Raw genomic sequence first — 15,912 nt, 5'->3', positions numbered from 1 at the left:
TTTCCCAAAAGAGGCTGCAGGCTGACAAATCGGTCGGGCCCTTTACTTGGCCAGTTTGCCTCTGCTATTTTAGTGTTCTTCAATTATGATGGTGCAAACAGTCATTTAGCCAGGGAGAAGGGGGCTCTTTTGTAGCTGTTAAAAATATGCCCCACGTTTGAAGTCTCTTCCTCTATTTGCTGAACCTCTTGAAAACTCTGTGATGAACTATTTTGCATGGCTGCCCACTCAGGAAATGGATCTGGAAAGAGAGCTTGCCTCCTCCGTGGAGACCCGGATACAGACCTACCCCCTCCCACCTCCCCCATCCATCATCACAAGACGGCTTCACCCCGCTAATTCTTGGCTTGGACTTCATCTAAAGAACAATTTCATTTTTACTTACATTTTAAAGCAGGTTTTAAAATATGCTTAAAATCCGCCTGTTTTCCTTTTCCGAAAGTAACCCTATCGACATAAAAATTCCTTTTTCCCTTCTTCCTTCTTTCCTCTCTGTCAGTTCACATGGGGGTGACCGAGCCTGGGACTGATTTAGGAGGTCTGGGTGCTCCTGTGAGCTCCGCTTTTAAACAGGTGTGGGATACTGGCTGAAGTGTTGATCTGTCTGAGTCTCAGTTTCCTCGTGTGTAAAATGAGCCGAACTTTTAGCTCCCTTTCTGCTGCCACTGTCATTTCATCATCCTTAAGGTCCCTTTACACCTTCCATGGGATGGAGCTTAATGCAGTGGGAATTTCCAGCAAGTAAAACGAGCAGCCCTCGGATGTTGCTTACACAAAATCATCATTTACTCAGAATTAGGTTCATTATCTTAATGGTTCCAACAACTCAAGAGTGCTTAACAGGGTGGCTGGCTCCCAGGAAATTTCTGAGAGTTTCACTGAGCTTATTACATTCAGACAAAAAAAAAAAAAAGAAGAAGAAGAGGAGCAGTAGGCCAGGAACGCTTTTTTAAGGTGTCCAAGGAAGGGCTGTGATTTTAATGCTCCATCCAAGCAGAGATTTTGAAATGTTTATTCTCTGCTGTGTTCCCAGCACCTAGAACAGTACCTGGCACACAGCAGGCACTCGGAACATATGCGTTAAAATAGTGAATTTATCTCACTGAGATAAATAAGTGTGCTCTCTAAACAAATATTTTCTATTTCTTGATTTTAGGAAATGTTGATACACTAAATTCAACAGGAATAGTTTATTTGAGCGAGGATAGCAGGTGATTCAGTGGGTGGGCTTAGAGGGTCACGAAGACTGAATTTGAGGCCAGCTCTGCCGTTACAGGGTATGCAATGTGAGGAAGTTGATGAGTGTTTCTGAGTCTCATTTTCCTCATTTGTAAGTTGAGAACGGTGTTTGAGTCTACCCTCAGAGAGGATTGTTGACAGGATCTGATAAGCAGAACCTGCAAAGCACCTACGTGCCTGGCATATACTAAGTGCTCAAAAACCTTAGCCATGAGTGAACGGGCAGGCTTCTTGGTGCTCCCAAAGCCAGTTTGTTTAATATTCTTAGGGAGCCAAGGCTGTCACTACATTGATCGCTATTAACCTATATTGTTAGTTATAGGTTGCTTCTTAAACCATATTGTTTCTAGGAAGCTGGGAGTCCTTCCCAAGCTCTCTGCTTTATGCTTCTCCTCTGCCCCTGTATAACCAGTTCCTATTCTCTGTCTCTGTTTTTTGCTGGGTGATGTTCCAATTTCTCTGTGGTCAGAACACACACTTAAATCCCCTGGTAGATAAAATGTTCCTTGAGGGTAAGCTTCTGATCTGTTACTTCCCCTGGCAGCTCCCACAGGAGCCAGGTCCTTAGAAGGTGTTTATTAACTGACTTACTCTGACATTTGCATCCCAGGAAACTTCCCATCGACTTTATTAAGGAGTCACACACATGGGGATTCAGATGACATCTTGCAAATCCCAAAGTGGGAACATGTGTTCTTAGGGGGAAAAAATCTTATAAAAGGAAACAGAATTCTAGGTGCAGGTGTCTTTGGATACCATTCAGATTGTCTGCCTGTGTCTCCATACATGTCTAGGACCATATGCATTACATATGTTATCTATTTTAAAATAAAACACTGCAGTGGTCCAGCTGTTCCAAATTCTGTTTCAAAGAACTTGTGGGTGCTTCTCAAGCAACACCACCTAGTCATCCTTGCACGGTCCCAGTCTGTTCTTCTACAGTGCTGAACATTAAAAACTAAATGCTCCTTGCAATCGCATTTTGCCCTGTGCAAACAATTGGAATTGGTTGATGAGAGAAAAAGAAAACTCCAATGTTGACATTAGCAAGGGGAAAACAGCCCAGAGCAAAAGGATGAGAAAGTCAATTCCTGGATTCAGGACACACTGGGATCAATTCCCTTGCCAATGTTTGGTATGTGTCAAGGGAATGCAAACGAATTTAAATACTAGGCTGAGCAAAATAGAATTAGGAGGGTAAAGTAGAAGCTTAAAACTCTAATGATGTTTGGATTATCTCTTGCTTTGGGAGACACATACCCATGTTCTTTTTCATTAATACTTTTTTTTATTATTTAAGAAATCAAGGATCGACTGCATTTTAAGAAGTTACTTCAATCTTTACCTTTTTCAGACCTGGCTGAAGAGTTGCTCAGTCCTGCTTAGTTTGTAAGGGCTTCAAATGTATTGAAAATGGGCTATGTAATTTCATAGGCTCTGGAGCTAGGGCATAATTCAACACATCTTCCAAACAATGCTTCTTGTTTCACTTCTGGGCTGTAATTGCATAAAGATTTTGGAGTTCTTTACAGCATGGGCATAGGAGACTGACTTCAGACTAAACTTAGATGAATAAAGCTGATATTGGTACCTAAACTACATTTATAAACTTAAAAGAACTATCAATGGGTATCCATGACACAGAAGCAGGCTGATGGACATGCAGACTTAGGGAAGGCAAGTATGCTTTCAAGAGGAAACTAATTAAAATTTTTACCCCAAGTTTGCTCAGAAACAATTTTGGTTTGGCATTTAAGGAATGTTGGGAAAATAATGGTTCCTAAAGTGATACGATTATGTGGATTTTATACTCTCATTTAATCTACTTAAATTTCAAGTGATGTTCCTAATTGACCATCCTATCGTTTATTTTGTCTGTGATGTCTGGGTTCATTTCATGTTTGATATTCTTTTTCTTTTTCTCCTTCACAATGGGAAAGAATATATCATATTTTTTCACGATCTCGTCTTAATAGCAAGCATATTTGTGTGATCTTTTTTCTGATAGAAAGAAATTTAGATAAGTTTGCAATAAGGTCTACCAAATGGAATTTTCTTGAGTGGGAGGGGAATAATATAGGTTTCCAATTTTCATTTTGTTGAGATTTTTCTATTATCCCAACAGCTCGGGGAATGCATACAAAAGGTCAAATCTTTTTGTTTTGTAGTATTACCTGTTAGAACTTGTTATAGGCTAGGGGAAAAATTCTGCTGTGGAAAATAACTATGATTGTGTTGTTAACAAATTGTCTGAGGGAGGCTCCCTCCTCTAATGAATCCCTTTTATAATAAACTAGGGGTAGCTGCTTTATCACTGAAATTTAGAGCACAGTTATGGCTGTTGTTATCCCTGATGGATGCTAGAGGCAAGAGAATAGCTCATGTAACTCTAAAGTCACTGTGAACTCGAACTGCAAATTAAAAGGTGACTTTGTATCTTTCCTATATGGAAAATGTGTGCTTGTCATATCTGCTTGACAGTACAAGAGTGAATGTATGGTTTGGACAATAACGAACCATGACAGTAGTCAACCTCATCAGAAGACATGAAATAAAGAAATGACAATGATTGATGGCAGCTGACTGTTTACGGATTTTTCTAGAAGAGTTTTTCTTGGCATGGTCAAGTAACCAGGGGATGTTGTGCCCTGCCTGAGCTCTGCACAGCAAGCAAAAGACGGGTCCTCCCCTGCCTGCTGCCCTTGAGAAACAACTTAATTCTTTCATGGTGCCTTTGACTCAATCAAGCTAACTTGCATGGCCAAGAGAGGATGGCTTCTTCCGAAGCTATCAAGGTCCACATTGCATTTTGCAGAAATCTCTGGCAATACACCCAAGGGGATAAACATGTGATATTTATTTCAATGTTCATTTTTATAATTCTTCATAAGACAAATGCTTTGAGTAAAAATCGTAACAGAATTTTTTGTCAATGATCTCAAAACAAATAAATGATTTGTAATGTTCCCTGCTGTAGTTACTACATTTTCAATTAATTTATACAGTACTTGATAATATTTTTATGTCCCTGCAATAAGAGAAAACACAAATTTTCTATAGTTGACTCATTAATAAGGTATCTTCTATAAATCACTATAGGTCATGAAAATACTCAGCTGATTAGTGAATAATATGTTATATGTGTTTGAAGCAGTTAACAATGAAGTGACCCTTCATTTAAGAAGATCTATTGACATCCTAACAGGGTATTTGGAAAATTTTGGCCCTGATTGTGAGAGACTATTCTTTTAAAAAGTCATTTACTTTAGAGTGAGAAGGAAAGTGATACACAGTGTGGTTTGGGGTCACGCAAATTAATATTGAATTCATTCTCTGATGTTGCATTCCTGCAATGTAGCAACTGCAAGTTGACAATACAAGAAGATGCAGCAAAAATCTTCTGAGACAAAACTACAGAAGGAATTAAGGCAAACAACTATTTGGGAGTCTACTAGGATAGCAATGCATTGTTGTGCAAATACATGTAAATTCACGAGAACAAAATTCATTCAGTCATCTATTCATCCATCCTTTCTTTTAATCTTTAAAAAAAGTAGAGCAAAATCCTAAAAGCCCACAAAGTTCACATTCTATGGTAAGCTTTTAAAAATGCCTCATCAGACATGGAAAGGAAAGGAAAGTTAAATTATCTGCTTGAAGTGGTAAAAAAAAAAAAAAAAAAAAAAAAAATCTGTCTGCTAGCCAGGGGTACATTTATGCAAAAGAAAAGAAAAAAGAAAGAAAGGAGGGATAGAAAGCAAATTAAAGAAAAAAACGAAAAGAAGAAAGGACTATTATTAAATGGTCAGGAGAAATGATGTGACCTACAACTTCTAAGTTCGCATTCAAAATACTCAAGTACATATTTGCCTGCTCTCTTGACCCATTTTTCTAGCTCCCTCTAATGTCTAGTTTTCTCTCAACACATTTTTGGTGGACAGCTTTTTCCTCTATGAATAAAGGAACTGTGTACTCTCTTTTATTAATAACTCAACTAGTGAAGAGAACGATGTTTCTATGTTTTAAAGTTTCTTTTTTTCTCTTACAGGTGTATTTTTAGAAAAATGAATACAAATACAAATGATGTCCAAAAAAGTTATTGTTGTCATTGTTCTTGGGAGAGCAGCAGAGAGATATTTGAGACCAGAGGTCAAAACCCTCCATGACATTGTGAGATTGTGAATCTGAAGCTTCTGTGAATAAGCTACATGAATTCAATTGGGTCCTTCATGTCCTGTTTTTATGCGTGGTAGTTGCATGTATTACATGTCTCTTTTCAAAATTAATCCTCTCTTGGGTCTTAGAGCACACCCTCAAGCCAGGTAGAATGAATTCTTTCGTGTTCAAATAATGAATTTACTTTATTGTGTTCTGCAGTTTCTTGGAGTCTTGCTCAGTTAACATCTTTGGGTTTCCTACCCCGCCCCCTTTCTATTTGTTAAGGTACCCGTGGTTACCACACCATTGGTTCACTGACCATTCTAACCTTTGGAATGGGAAAGGAAAAACAACAATAGCAACACATCGTCAGGGTGCAAAATGATCTGTTTTCAGGCATTAAGCAGTCAGGTAGCTGTGAATTCCACGAAACAAAGGCATTATTTGCCATTTTGTTGTGATGTTTATTAATATTCTTGGAATAAAAAAAATTAGGATATGTTAATGGTTGGCTTTACTCAGAGGATCATTTGATGCCAATATGAAAGCCAAGGAGAGGAGGCAATTATGCACACATCACATGCATCCTAGTTTCAGTATGAAGCTGACATTTCAGACCTACGGTCAGGAAAATAACATGAAAAGTTTTACTACAAAGTCTAGACATGAGGAAGATTTCAGAGGAGAGGGAGGAAGCACATTGCAGGTGTCAGATAATCTAGTCTGATTATCTGAGCTGTGCTAGCTATAGGGGAACACTTACCCTTCAGTCCAGCTAGAAGTTAGCAGGGTAAGAAGGAACAAACCAGAATAACATAAAGACTAGCAACAAGGCTCAGGAAAGCAGACAGGAGTTCTAACCTAGCAGCTAAAGTTCTTGGGTTTGAGCAAAGATTGAACAAGAAAACTTAAATGAAACAAAACAAAAAAACAAAGTCAACCCCCCCCAAACCAACAGTAACCAAGATCCCCCTAACTGCTGAAGACTCTTCAGGTGGTAGCAAAATTAGAACAATTCTCAAAGACATCCAACCTTAGGGATCTATGATGTGATTAACACTTATCAGTTGAGAAACAGACATCAATATGAGACTCATTGCAAGTGATATATCAATCATTGACCAAAGAGCAAAGCTTAAAATACCCCCTCCCCCTGCACTCTTGAGAACGGAGGTACTGATTTTCCACTGTTCCTCTAACACATTGCACAGGGATCGGGTGTTTCAATGAGAGGCCACTTGGCATAATAAATCGTGGCAACACTCAACTCAATGATTTGGACGTCGTTTCCAAGGTAAGCAACATTGGCCTTAAAAAACTGGAAAATTGCAAGTATTTGTTTTAAAAAGTTGTATAGCTAGGCACTGACTTAATTTTTTCAAGTTTTAACCAAAAAAAAAAAAAAAGAGAGAGAGAGAGAGAGAGAGAAATTAAATCAACAGCAACACACATCAAAAAAACCACAAAAGAACAAAAAGGTTTAAAAGTTTGGTGGAACCCTCCCAAAATCATTGTAGAGTCACATACAAACTAATGAATAGCAGGATCTATTTTTTTTTCAGTTTTTCCAATTCCATACAAATACTCCACTCCACTCTTAGACGTGCCTTTTCATTTTGAAATCGAGCTTTTGAAATTGCAAAAAATAAAATCTGCACCCAGAGGTCTGTTAAACTGAATTTAGAAAGACCCAAATAAACTCACAATTACGCTCAAGTATCCCAAACTGTAAAATATTCCATTCTCAAGTTTCCCTTGAGCAGACAGCGACATGACAAGACTGGAGTGTTTATTTTTCTCTATCCAAAAAAACCTATCCCATTTCTCTGTAGCTTCCCTTTGCCATGTAAATATTAACAAAGTGATTACAAAGTTAACTCATAGAAAAGTTGTTCTTAAAAATCATTCACTTGCAAGAACAGCAAATACTTTGAGCAAATATTCAAAAACAGGGATTTGATGAGATGTGTACAGAATTAAGTATTTAACAATGACCCTTACCTTTTGGAAGTCAGGGAAATCTTTTTAAAATGCAATACTTGATTGTTTTCACTCCTTTTGTTAGAGGGTCTGTGATTGACTTAGCATTTGTGACGTGACAAAATAAATCGAGGTATAGACTGAGAACCAAGTGTCAGTGAAGGATCAAAGTTTGCTACTTTACTACTGTGTTGTAATTGTTTTTCATTTTTCTGTTAACTCACTTTGTAGTACCAGGTGACCAAACTATCCCAGTTTGCTCAGGACTAAAGGGCTTCTGGGACAGAGGACTTTAATGGCTAAAACCAGACAAGACTTGGGCAAATCTGGATGAGTTGGTTACGTTAAGTTTGAATAAACATTGGAGGTTTGACTGAGTTAATATAAAGCCTGATCTATTTAATAGTGAGGGTTTGAATTTACCAGTTTAAATGCAGCTTTGAAGTAACTGTTATGTAACCACAATTCTGTGGCAGACCCCACCAAAAAATATGATATATCCCCTACCCCCAGCCATTTTTGGTTGTTTTGCACAACTACTCAGTGCATTACCACACAGTGTAAAATTCTTGGCTCCTGTTTGAATCTTTCTCATGGGTTTTAAATACCCCTAACTGTAAACGATCAGATACAGAAGGCTGGTTTGGTTAAACCCTGACTGGATTCCGATGCTGGTTTCTAAAGTATGGGAACACAGCCTCACTTTCTGGTACTCTGGCTGCAGTTTTTATTAAGTGCCTAAACAAGCATTAGATAGAATCTGGAGCAGCTGAGGCTCTGTTTCAGGGGTAGTAAAGCAACTATGGGATTATTAGGTTGAACACTAGTGGGTTGAAGCTCCGCATAAAGATTGTCATTGACTGCAGGGTCACGGTGTACAGTTGTGCAGAATGGGCACTGCACAACTCAGGAGGCACCATTCACATTTCTGTCTATGGGAAAAGTGTCTCCTGCAGGGCACAATCTGCATGGCTGAAAGTGGTGGCTTCCTTCTTACAGAACCTGGTAAGAAGGAAGGTAGTCCTCATACTCTCTAGAGAACCTCTGTTCCTGGGCAGTGATTAAGGGGACAATAAGGAACAGGGTGGTTCTGCCACCAGGTACTGATAAGTCCCAGACGCATGCATTATCTGACCTTCTCACTCATCTCTCAGCCTCCCTCACATGCTTTCTAGGAATGACATTACTTGCCCCACCCCACAAATTCGAACCCTTAGAATTTTGCTTTGGATGCTCCATGTAATAAAAGCTCCCTCTGTCGACTAGAATAGTGACACACCTCAAGCTTGTGTGTACTCAGCTGAATCTTGTAGCTGATTGCCTAATGACTAGATTCTAATTGCATAGCTAAATGGATCCTACCCACGGAGGGAAATGTAAATCGAGAGCCCTTGTGTATTTCCATGAAGGGACATCCATCCCCTCTTCAAGAGCCTCCATTACTACGCTCCTTTTTAAAATCAGTGTCTGGTCTCCATTTAATTTTACCCCTGAATGTCCATCCTCTTTCCTACACTAGAGAGAAAAAAGGGGGCTAATCACGAACCAAGTAGTAATTTCTTAATCTTGGCAGATGATAGAACAAAGACACTGAATGTGAGGTGAAATGACTTCAGAAGAAGTGGAGATTATTTGGAAATAAAACCAGGATTTTCCAAATATCACCTGTGATACATGTTTTATGAGCTTGATTTGGATGGTGGTTATAGTTAGGAATTTTTTCCTGATACACAGTTAATTCCATCTCAGAGGAGTATAATGGGATGTGTTGTGTTGTTTCTAAATTTATTTAAAAGGAGCCTGTCAGGCAAGGTGAAAGAAGGGATTCCACTATAGAGGAATTATTTTAATTCAATAAAGATTGGGGATGCTTTTATTTCAACTAGTGACTAAACAATTTAAAAAGAGATGTTTCCTTCTCTCTCTTTGCTCTCAAACTTAAATGCCACAAATGTTAGAGAAAAAAGAAAGTAGGACACTTGGTGGTGGTCATGGTCAGAAGGGCTGTCCCTCTTCCCCTGAGTCCTCCTCAACTTATTCCTTATTCTTTCAGGGTTTTCTTTGTGGAAACCCACATGATTGTGTGATTATTTGCAATGTCCCACAAGGAATGCATCTTCCTTTAAAAAGCCATCAGTACTGGGCAGGTATCCCTGGGAGCACCTGATGGATAGTATTTGTCATCCAAAAAGAGTTTTTCCCCATCAGTAAAGGTGTTACAAGGTCTAAGAACACAGTCTTATTAGATAAAAACAGACATGGCAGTGGAATTCATTGAAAAGAGAATATTCTCTATTTAGTTGCTGTAGCTACAAAATTATTTGATCCATATTTTTTTAAATTTACTTATTTATTTATTTTTGGCTGCATTGGGTCTTCGTTGATGCGCGTGGGCTTTCTCTAGTTGCAGCGAGCGGGGGCTACTCTTGGTTGTGGTACACAGGCTTCTCACTGCAGTGGCTTCTCTTGTTGTGGAGCATGGGCTCTAGGCGCACAGGCTTCAGTAGTTGTGGCACGCGGGCTCAGCAGTTGTGGCTCGCGGGCTCTAGAGTGCAGGCTCAGCAGTTGTGGCACACGGGCTTAGCTGCTCCGTGGCATGTGGGATCTTCCTGGACCAGGGTTTGAACCCGTGTCCCCTGCATTGGCAGGCAGATTCTTAACCACTGCGCCATCAGGGAGGCCCTCGATCCATATTTTAAGAGCAACAGAGGAGAGACAGTGTGAAAGCACTGTGTTCAACGTCAAATTTCCGACAAGGGACCTTCACACTTGCTTTCCCTTTTGCCGTAATTCTCTTTCCACAGATATTTGTGGGACTGACTCCCTATCATTTGGGCTGAAGCTCAGATCATCTGACTTATATTCCCTCTCCCCACTCAGTCACCATTGCATGACATTCTTTATGGTATTTCTCAATGTCTGAAACTATCTTACTCATTTTTTTACTTGTTTACTGTCTAGACTTCCCCACTGGGCTGTAGGTATCCTGAGAGCAGGGATCTCACCTGTCTTCCTCATCAATGTCTTGTCATCTAGACAGTTGCTCAGTGAACTATACTGAATCAGTGGGTTCCATGCTAAAGTCAGGACTCACCATGATTATTGCTAAAAATGACTTGTACCCAAGCTATTCCTAATTGACCTGTTATTCAGAACCCTAACATCTCTATTTAGGGTTCATGGCTTTTTTTTTTTTTTTTTTTTTTTTGTGCGGTACGCGGGCCTCTCACTGTTGTGGCCTCTCCCGTTGCGGAGCACAGGCTCTGGACGTGCAGGCTCAATGGCCATGGCTCACGGGCCCAGCCGCTCCACGGCATGTGGGATCTTCCCGGACCAGGGCACGAACCCGTGTCCCCTGCATCGGCAGGCGGACTCTCAACCACTGCGTCACCAGGGAAGCCCTAGGGTTCATGTTTTGTAAAAAATGAATTATTTAATTTGGTGCTTTATGTTTTCAGTGTTTCCATTTTCTTTGTTTCAATAAGTATCTCTAAGCGTATGCTGTCTTTCATGTGACCCTGTGTGTCTGAAGTGTTGCAAGATAAAAACCAACGTAGGTAGCAAGAAGGCATGGCAAAGGGGCAAGAAATTAAAGCAGATGCTGAGGTAAGAGGGGAAGAGACTGGAATATGAACTGGGGCTGTTTAAGGAGGAAGTTTCATTTTTGGGTTCTGGTATTTTAGCTCAGAATGGGTACCGTGTTTTTTTTTTTTTTTTTTTTTTTCCCACTGCATGTGGTAATGTCATCATTTATTTTTAAATGGTTCTAAGTTGCAGATTTAAATTTATTTCAAATCAAGCCCTATTTTACAATTACTTTTAATAGGAAGAAATGAGGCAAGGACATACATAATCTGCCATATTTGAAGGACTCAAACAAATACATGTTTGGCTGTGAATTCTAAACTCTCACCAAAACAGAGAGATAAAAATCCACCTAAAATATATTTTCTTTGTTTAGTCCTTAGGGGGAAATGTCAAGTATTGCACTTTAAAATTACTTTCATCTAGCATTTTTGTCCCAACTTTCCCCCTCTGAAGTCACTATTTTTTCTTTTCAGCAAACATGATTTTGTGAATCCTTAATGTTAAAGCAACTAGATTTTCTAACTCAACTTTGGAAGATTGACTTTACTCTACAGAGCTATTTTTAACAAATGGCATATTTACTTACAAAATTGGGAGATGGGAGCGTCCAGCTGAGGCACGTTCCCTCCCTTGGCGTTGAGTTTCTGGACTTGGGTTGGGGGCACAGGCTTGTGTGACTGACCGGTAGCCCGGTACATGGCTTGGACCCAGAGAATGCGATCTTGCTCATCATCACTTGCAAATATCACGGTGTCTCCTTCTTTGACTGCGTTGAAGAAGGCTCGGCCACCCTCCAGACCTGGGTTAAAAGGGAAAAAAAAACTGCTAAGTTGAGCTGCAATGTTCTTGGCAGGACTAAGTTCTGAGAGAGGCAGTTTCTGTGCTTTTTCTTGGGCTGCAGAAGGGAGGAGCCATTTATCTGACTGTAGGATGGGAAATCTGATACCCACTTGGCCACAAAGTGGGGCCATGGTGTCCAAGAGGCATTGTGAGCCCAGCTCTTGTCTCCCGCCATCTTTGTTTGGTTGGAGACAGAATTGTCAATTGAGCTGCCTAATGGACAGGTAAACATCTGTCTATAAATACACTATTATTTCCCTCATCTTTAAAAACAAACAAAGCGGACAACAAAAACATCTCTTGACCCCCACTTCTCCCTTGAGCTACTGCCCTATTGTTCTTCTCTTTACAATGTAAGTGGATCTCTACCAGGGCTTCTCAAATTTTGGTGCACATGTGAATTCTCTGGGCATCTCGTTAAAATGTAGCTTCTGATTCAGTAAGTGGGGCTAGAACCTGAGATCCTGCATTTCTACTCAAGCTCCCAGATGGTGCTGATGGTGCTGGTTGGAGGACCACACTTCAAGTAGCAAGGGTCTCTCTCCTCTTAAAGCCCTAAAGCCCTTCTGATAGGGCTGCTGCCCCAGTGAAACTTGTCAAGGTCACCAATTACTTCCCCGATGCTGAGTCCAACGATGAACTCAAAGGCTTCATTCTGTTCCATCCACCAACTCATTCCATTCTCTTTGAAAGGTTTTCTTCACTTGGCTCCAGGTCATCTGATTTTCTTCCTCCTTCCCTTGCTGCTGCTTTCAGTCTTGTTTGCTGGTTCCTCCTCCTCTCACTCCTCCTCCTGACCTTTAAATGTGGGAGCATCCTGGTCTTCTGTCCTTGGACCTCTTCTTTTCTTCATCTACACCCAATCCCCCAGTGATGCCATCGTGTCAAATACCGTGGATATGCTCATGGTCTCCACATTTCTAGCTCTACCCTGGACCTCTCCCTTGAACAGCAGACCTGAACATCCAGTGGGTTTCTTGACTTCTCCACACGGATATTGGAAAGGGACCCCAAATTTATCACATCCAATGCTGAACTCCTGGTGTTTTTCTCAAACCTCCTCTCCATCTCAGTAAAGCTGACCTCATCCTTCTGGCTGCTCAAGTCCACAACCTCGGGGTCCTTTCTGACTCCTGATTTTCTCTCACTGCCCATTCCAATGAAATTCTGAAGGCTCTACTTTCAGGACGTCAGAACAGAATTTGACCCATTCTTCCTTCTCCAGTGCTGCCACCCTGAATTCAGCCATGCTCATCTCTCACCTAGATTATTTCAATAGCCTCCTATCTGATCCATCTCCCTCCATCTTCACTCTCTATACTTGATTCTCCAGATGGGGGCCAGAGTAATCCGTTTAGCGTAAGAGTCGGGTCATGTCACCCCTCTGCTCAAAACCTACCAGTAGCTCTGCATTTCACTCAGAGGAAGAGTCTAGGTTCTGACAAGGCCTGCAAGGCCCCACATGAATTGACCCTTCACTACTTCTACCATCCTCTCCTACTACTCTCTCTCTCACGTGCCCCTGTATGCACCCAAGTCATGATGGCCATGCTGGCCTCTTGCTGCTCCTTGAACACTCCAGGTGTGTTCTCACCGCAGGACCTTTGCACGTGATATTGCCTGTGCATGGAACTCTTCCTCCAGATATCTGCATGAGTCACAACCTCACCTCCTTTGTGTCTTTGCTCAGATGTCGCATGCTTGTTCAGGCCTTCCCTGACCTCTACCTCTCCTTACTCACCTCTCTTCTCTTGTATTATTTTTCTCCATAGCTCTTACCACCTCTAACAAATTATATAATTTACTTCCTAAAGACACCGAGTTTTTGTCTCTTTTGTTCACTGCTGCATCCCTGGTACCTAGAACAGTGCATGGCATAGCGTAGGTACTCAACAATTACAAGTTGGATGAATGAATGCCCTACAGACCCATTTTTGCCCCACAGGCAGTTCTCAAGGTTAAAATTTAGAGAGAACTAGGCAGAAGCCTCTCTTTGGTCTCAGGCCAGAGAGACACTGTGTCTGTCAACATATTCCAAAAGCCTGTATTTTGCGGTTACTGGGACTCTCTGTCCATAAATAAAGCTTCATATCTTCATCAGGCTCCTCATCATTCCTCCCCTCCCCTCCCCCACCAGTTATCAGTTTAAAGATGAAAAGTGATTAGCATCCCTAAATTTCCAACAAGGCCCAGTCACTAACCTGTTTGACATTTGCACTGGAAAAGATTTCTGGTGACAACGTTAATTCTAATGTCTATTCCAAAAGAGTGGGTATGTGTTGGTAGTTTTGCACTTAGAATTGCCAGGGATTCTAGAACAATAAATAGCATCATCTTTATATGAAGGGTCTAGGGGTGCACCATTTTAAATAAAAGCTTTATGGTGGTTATGCTTATGAAGGAATATTTTGGTTCATTTCTTACAGAGAGTTTTAAAATGTGTGATTTGGATAGGATGATGTACAGTTAGCAAGCTGGGAAAACCAGATGAAATGAATGGATACAACCATAAGAAGGAAAATTCTGCAGGGTGAGAGAGGAAGAAGAGCTTTGAGGGATGCTTTCACCCCTGAAAAGTAGGTACCAAGGAGCTAAAAGGAAGAGTGGGGTCAGTAGAGCTTCTGTAGTCTAGTCTCATGGCAACCTTCGGGATAAGCTACCATGATACCGCAGGTGATCTGCAGGCTAGACATCACTGGATGGGTCCTTTTCCTTGCCCCACCACCTCCCGTCTGCCAGGGCCCACAGCTGGGAATAGGGACACTGTGTTCCTGGAGCTACAGTCAGAAAGTCAGTTCATGGGGCTGCCTCGGGAAGTAGAGAGGTAGAGATGGAAAGATGCTAAGTGTTCAGATTTTTATTTAATCCTCCCAACAGCCCTGGGAAGCAAGTACTATTACTCCCACTGTATAAATGAGGAAACTGAGTCACAGAGAAGGAGATAACTATCCCATGAACACAAAATGGAGCTGTAAGCATCAGAGCTGGGCTTCTAACCCGGGCTGTCTGACTCTAGAGCTGATGACCGTAAGCATTGTGCTGGACTGCTGCAGAGCCTGACAGCATGCCTGGCACACAGTAACTGCTCTCAGAGGATCAGTTATTAACAACAGAATGAATCCTAATCGCGGAGGGAGTGGGGCAAAGAGAAACACCTATAGCAGCAGAAGCAAGGACAGTGACAGCAGCGGAGAGCACCAGAGCTTCTCCAGAAAGCATGGGAAACCAAGGGCACACCATTGAGGGTGAGGAGAGAGCAGAGAAACTAGCTGAAAGAAAACCAAGGAAGGAGAAGGCAATGTGAACATCAACACATGCTTCTAGGCAGCAGTCTTGGGCAAGGCAGCAGTTCCCGGGGACGGCATCTGCAAAATGCAACGTGGGACAGTGCCTGGGCTCTCCACGGAATACCCCACAGGTACTGACCTGTCAAGAACAAGAGGACAGGTCTGGGAACGGATGGAGGCAGACCAGGCAAGGAATGTCGGCCAGCTCCTGGCTGGGGATTGCCGTTCCAGCAACACACATGGACGTGGTCTGTTTATTATGGTAAAGCTGAGTTGTCGAAGATTTAATTTAGTTGTTTAAATTGTGCCACTGAATTATTCTGAATGAATATCCTCTTATTGGAAGACTTAATCACTTGATCTAATAGGAATTAAGAGATTTTCGCGTACTCTTCGAACCATGCCCAGGGAAAGGTAAAGTGTAGTGTTTTCATCTTTTGATTAAAATGAGGGCCCTGAATGTAAAACTTACTTACACTTATTTACCAGTTCCCCAAACCAATCTTTCAAGGACCCTAAACAGGTAGAGTTGATTTAGAGCAAGTGATTATGTCTGGATGACTGCTGGATCTCAGGCTGGTACAAAGGCAAGGATGTCCATGTTACAAGGCTACCTGCCCCATAAACATATCCACCAGTTGGTTCCATTGACAACCAGGATAAAGCTGAGAGGAGAGTGGGGACAGATGGACCCAAAAGTCCTGCTCCAGGTGCACACTCACCTTTCAGGGAGCAGAGGGAGAGACTCCACAAATCTCTGAAGACACTGGCTAGATTGTGCATTACCCTGATCTCCAGCTGGCAAACTTTACTATACATA

General features: G+C 41.4%; 1 protein-coding gene across 18 annotated transcripts in view; it reads right to left on the bottom strand.

Annotated features, from left to right (window-relative positions):
• The window catches only part of CADPS (calcium dependent secretion activator), a gene marked incomplete at both ends in the record, with an annotated part of 485,811 nt that overhangs the window by 149,249 nt on the left and 320,650 nt on the right, over nt 1-15,912 (bottom strand). For 15 of the 18 annotated variants that reach the window (XM_079713704.1, XM_079713703.1, XM_079713692.1 and 12 more), the window contains one exon: nt 11,552-11,764. In XM_079713704.1, coding sequence (XP_079569830.1) covers nt 11,552-11,764 — 213 coding nt within the window. Of the gene's footprint in view, nt 1-6,160; nt 6,173-11,551; nt 11,765-15,912 lie in introns of all 18 variants that reach the window. The other 3 variants (XM_079713702.1, XM_079713696.1, XM_079713695.1) reach the window with 1 other exon arrangement.

Source organism: Hyperoodon ampullatus, assembly GCF_949752795.1.
Source record: "Hyperoodon ampullatus genome assembly, chromosome: 10".
NCBI classification, from domain to species: Eukaryota; Metazoa; Chordata; class Mammalia; order Artiodactyla; family Ziphiidae; genus Hyperoodon; species Hyperoodon ampullatus.
The sequence above is the reverse complement of the archived record's forward strand: the minus strand, read 5'-3'. Positions and strand labels throughout refer to the sequence as shown.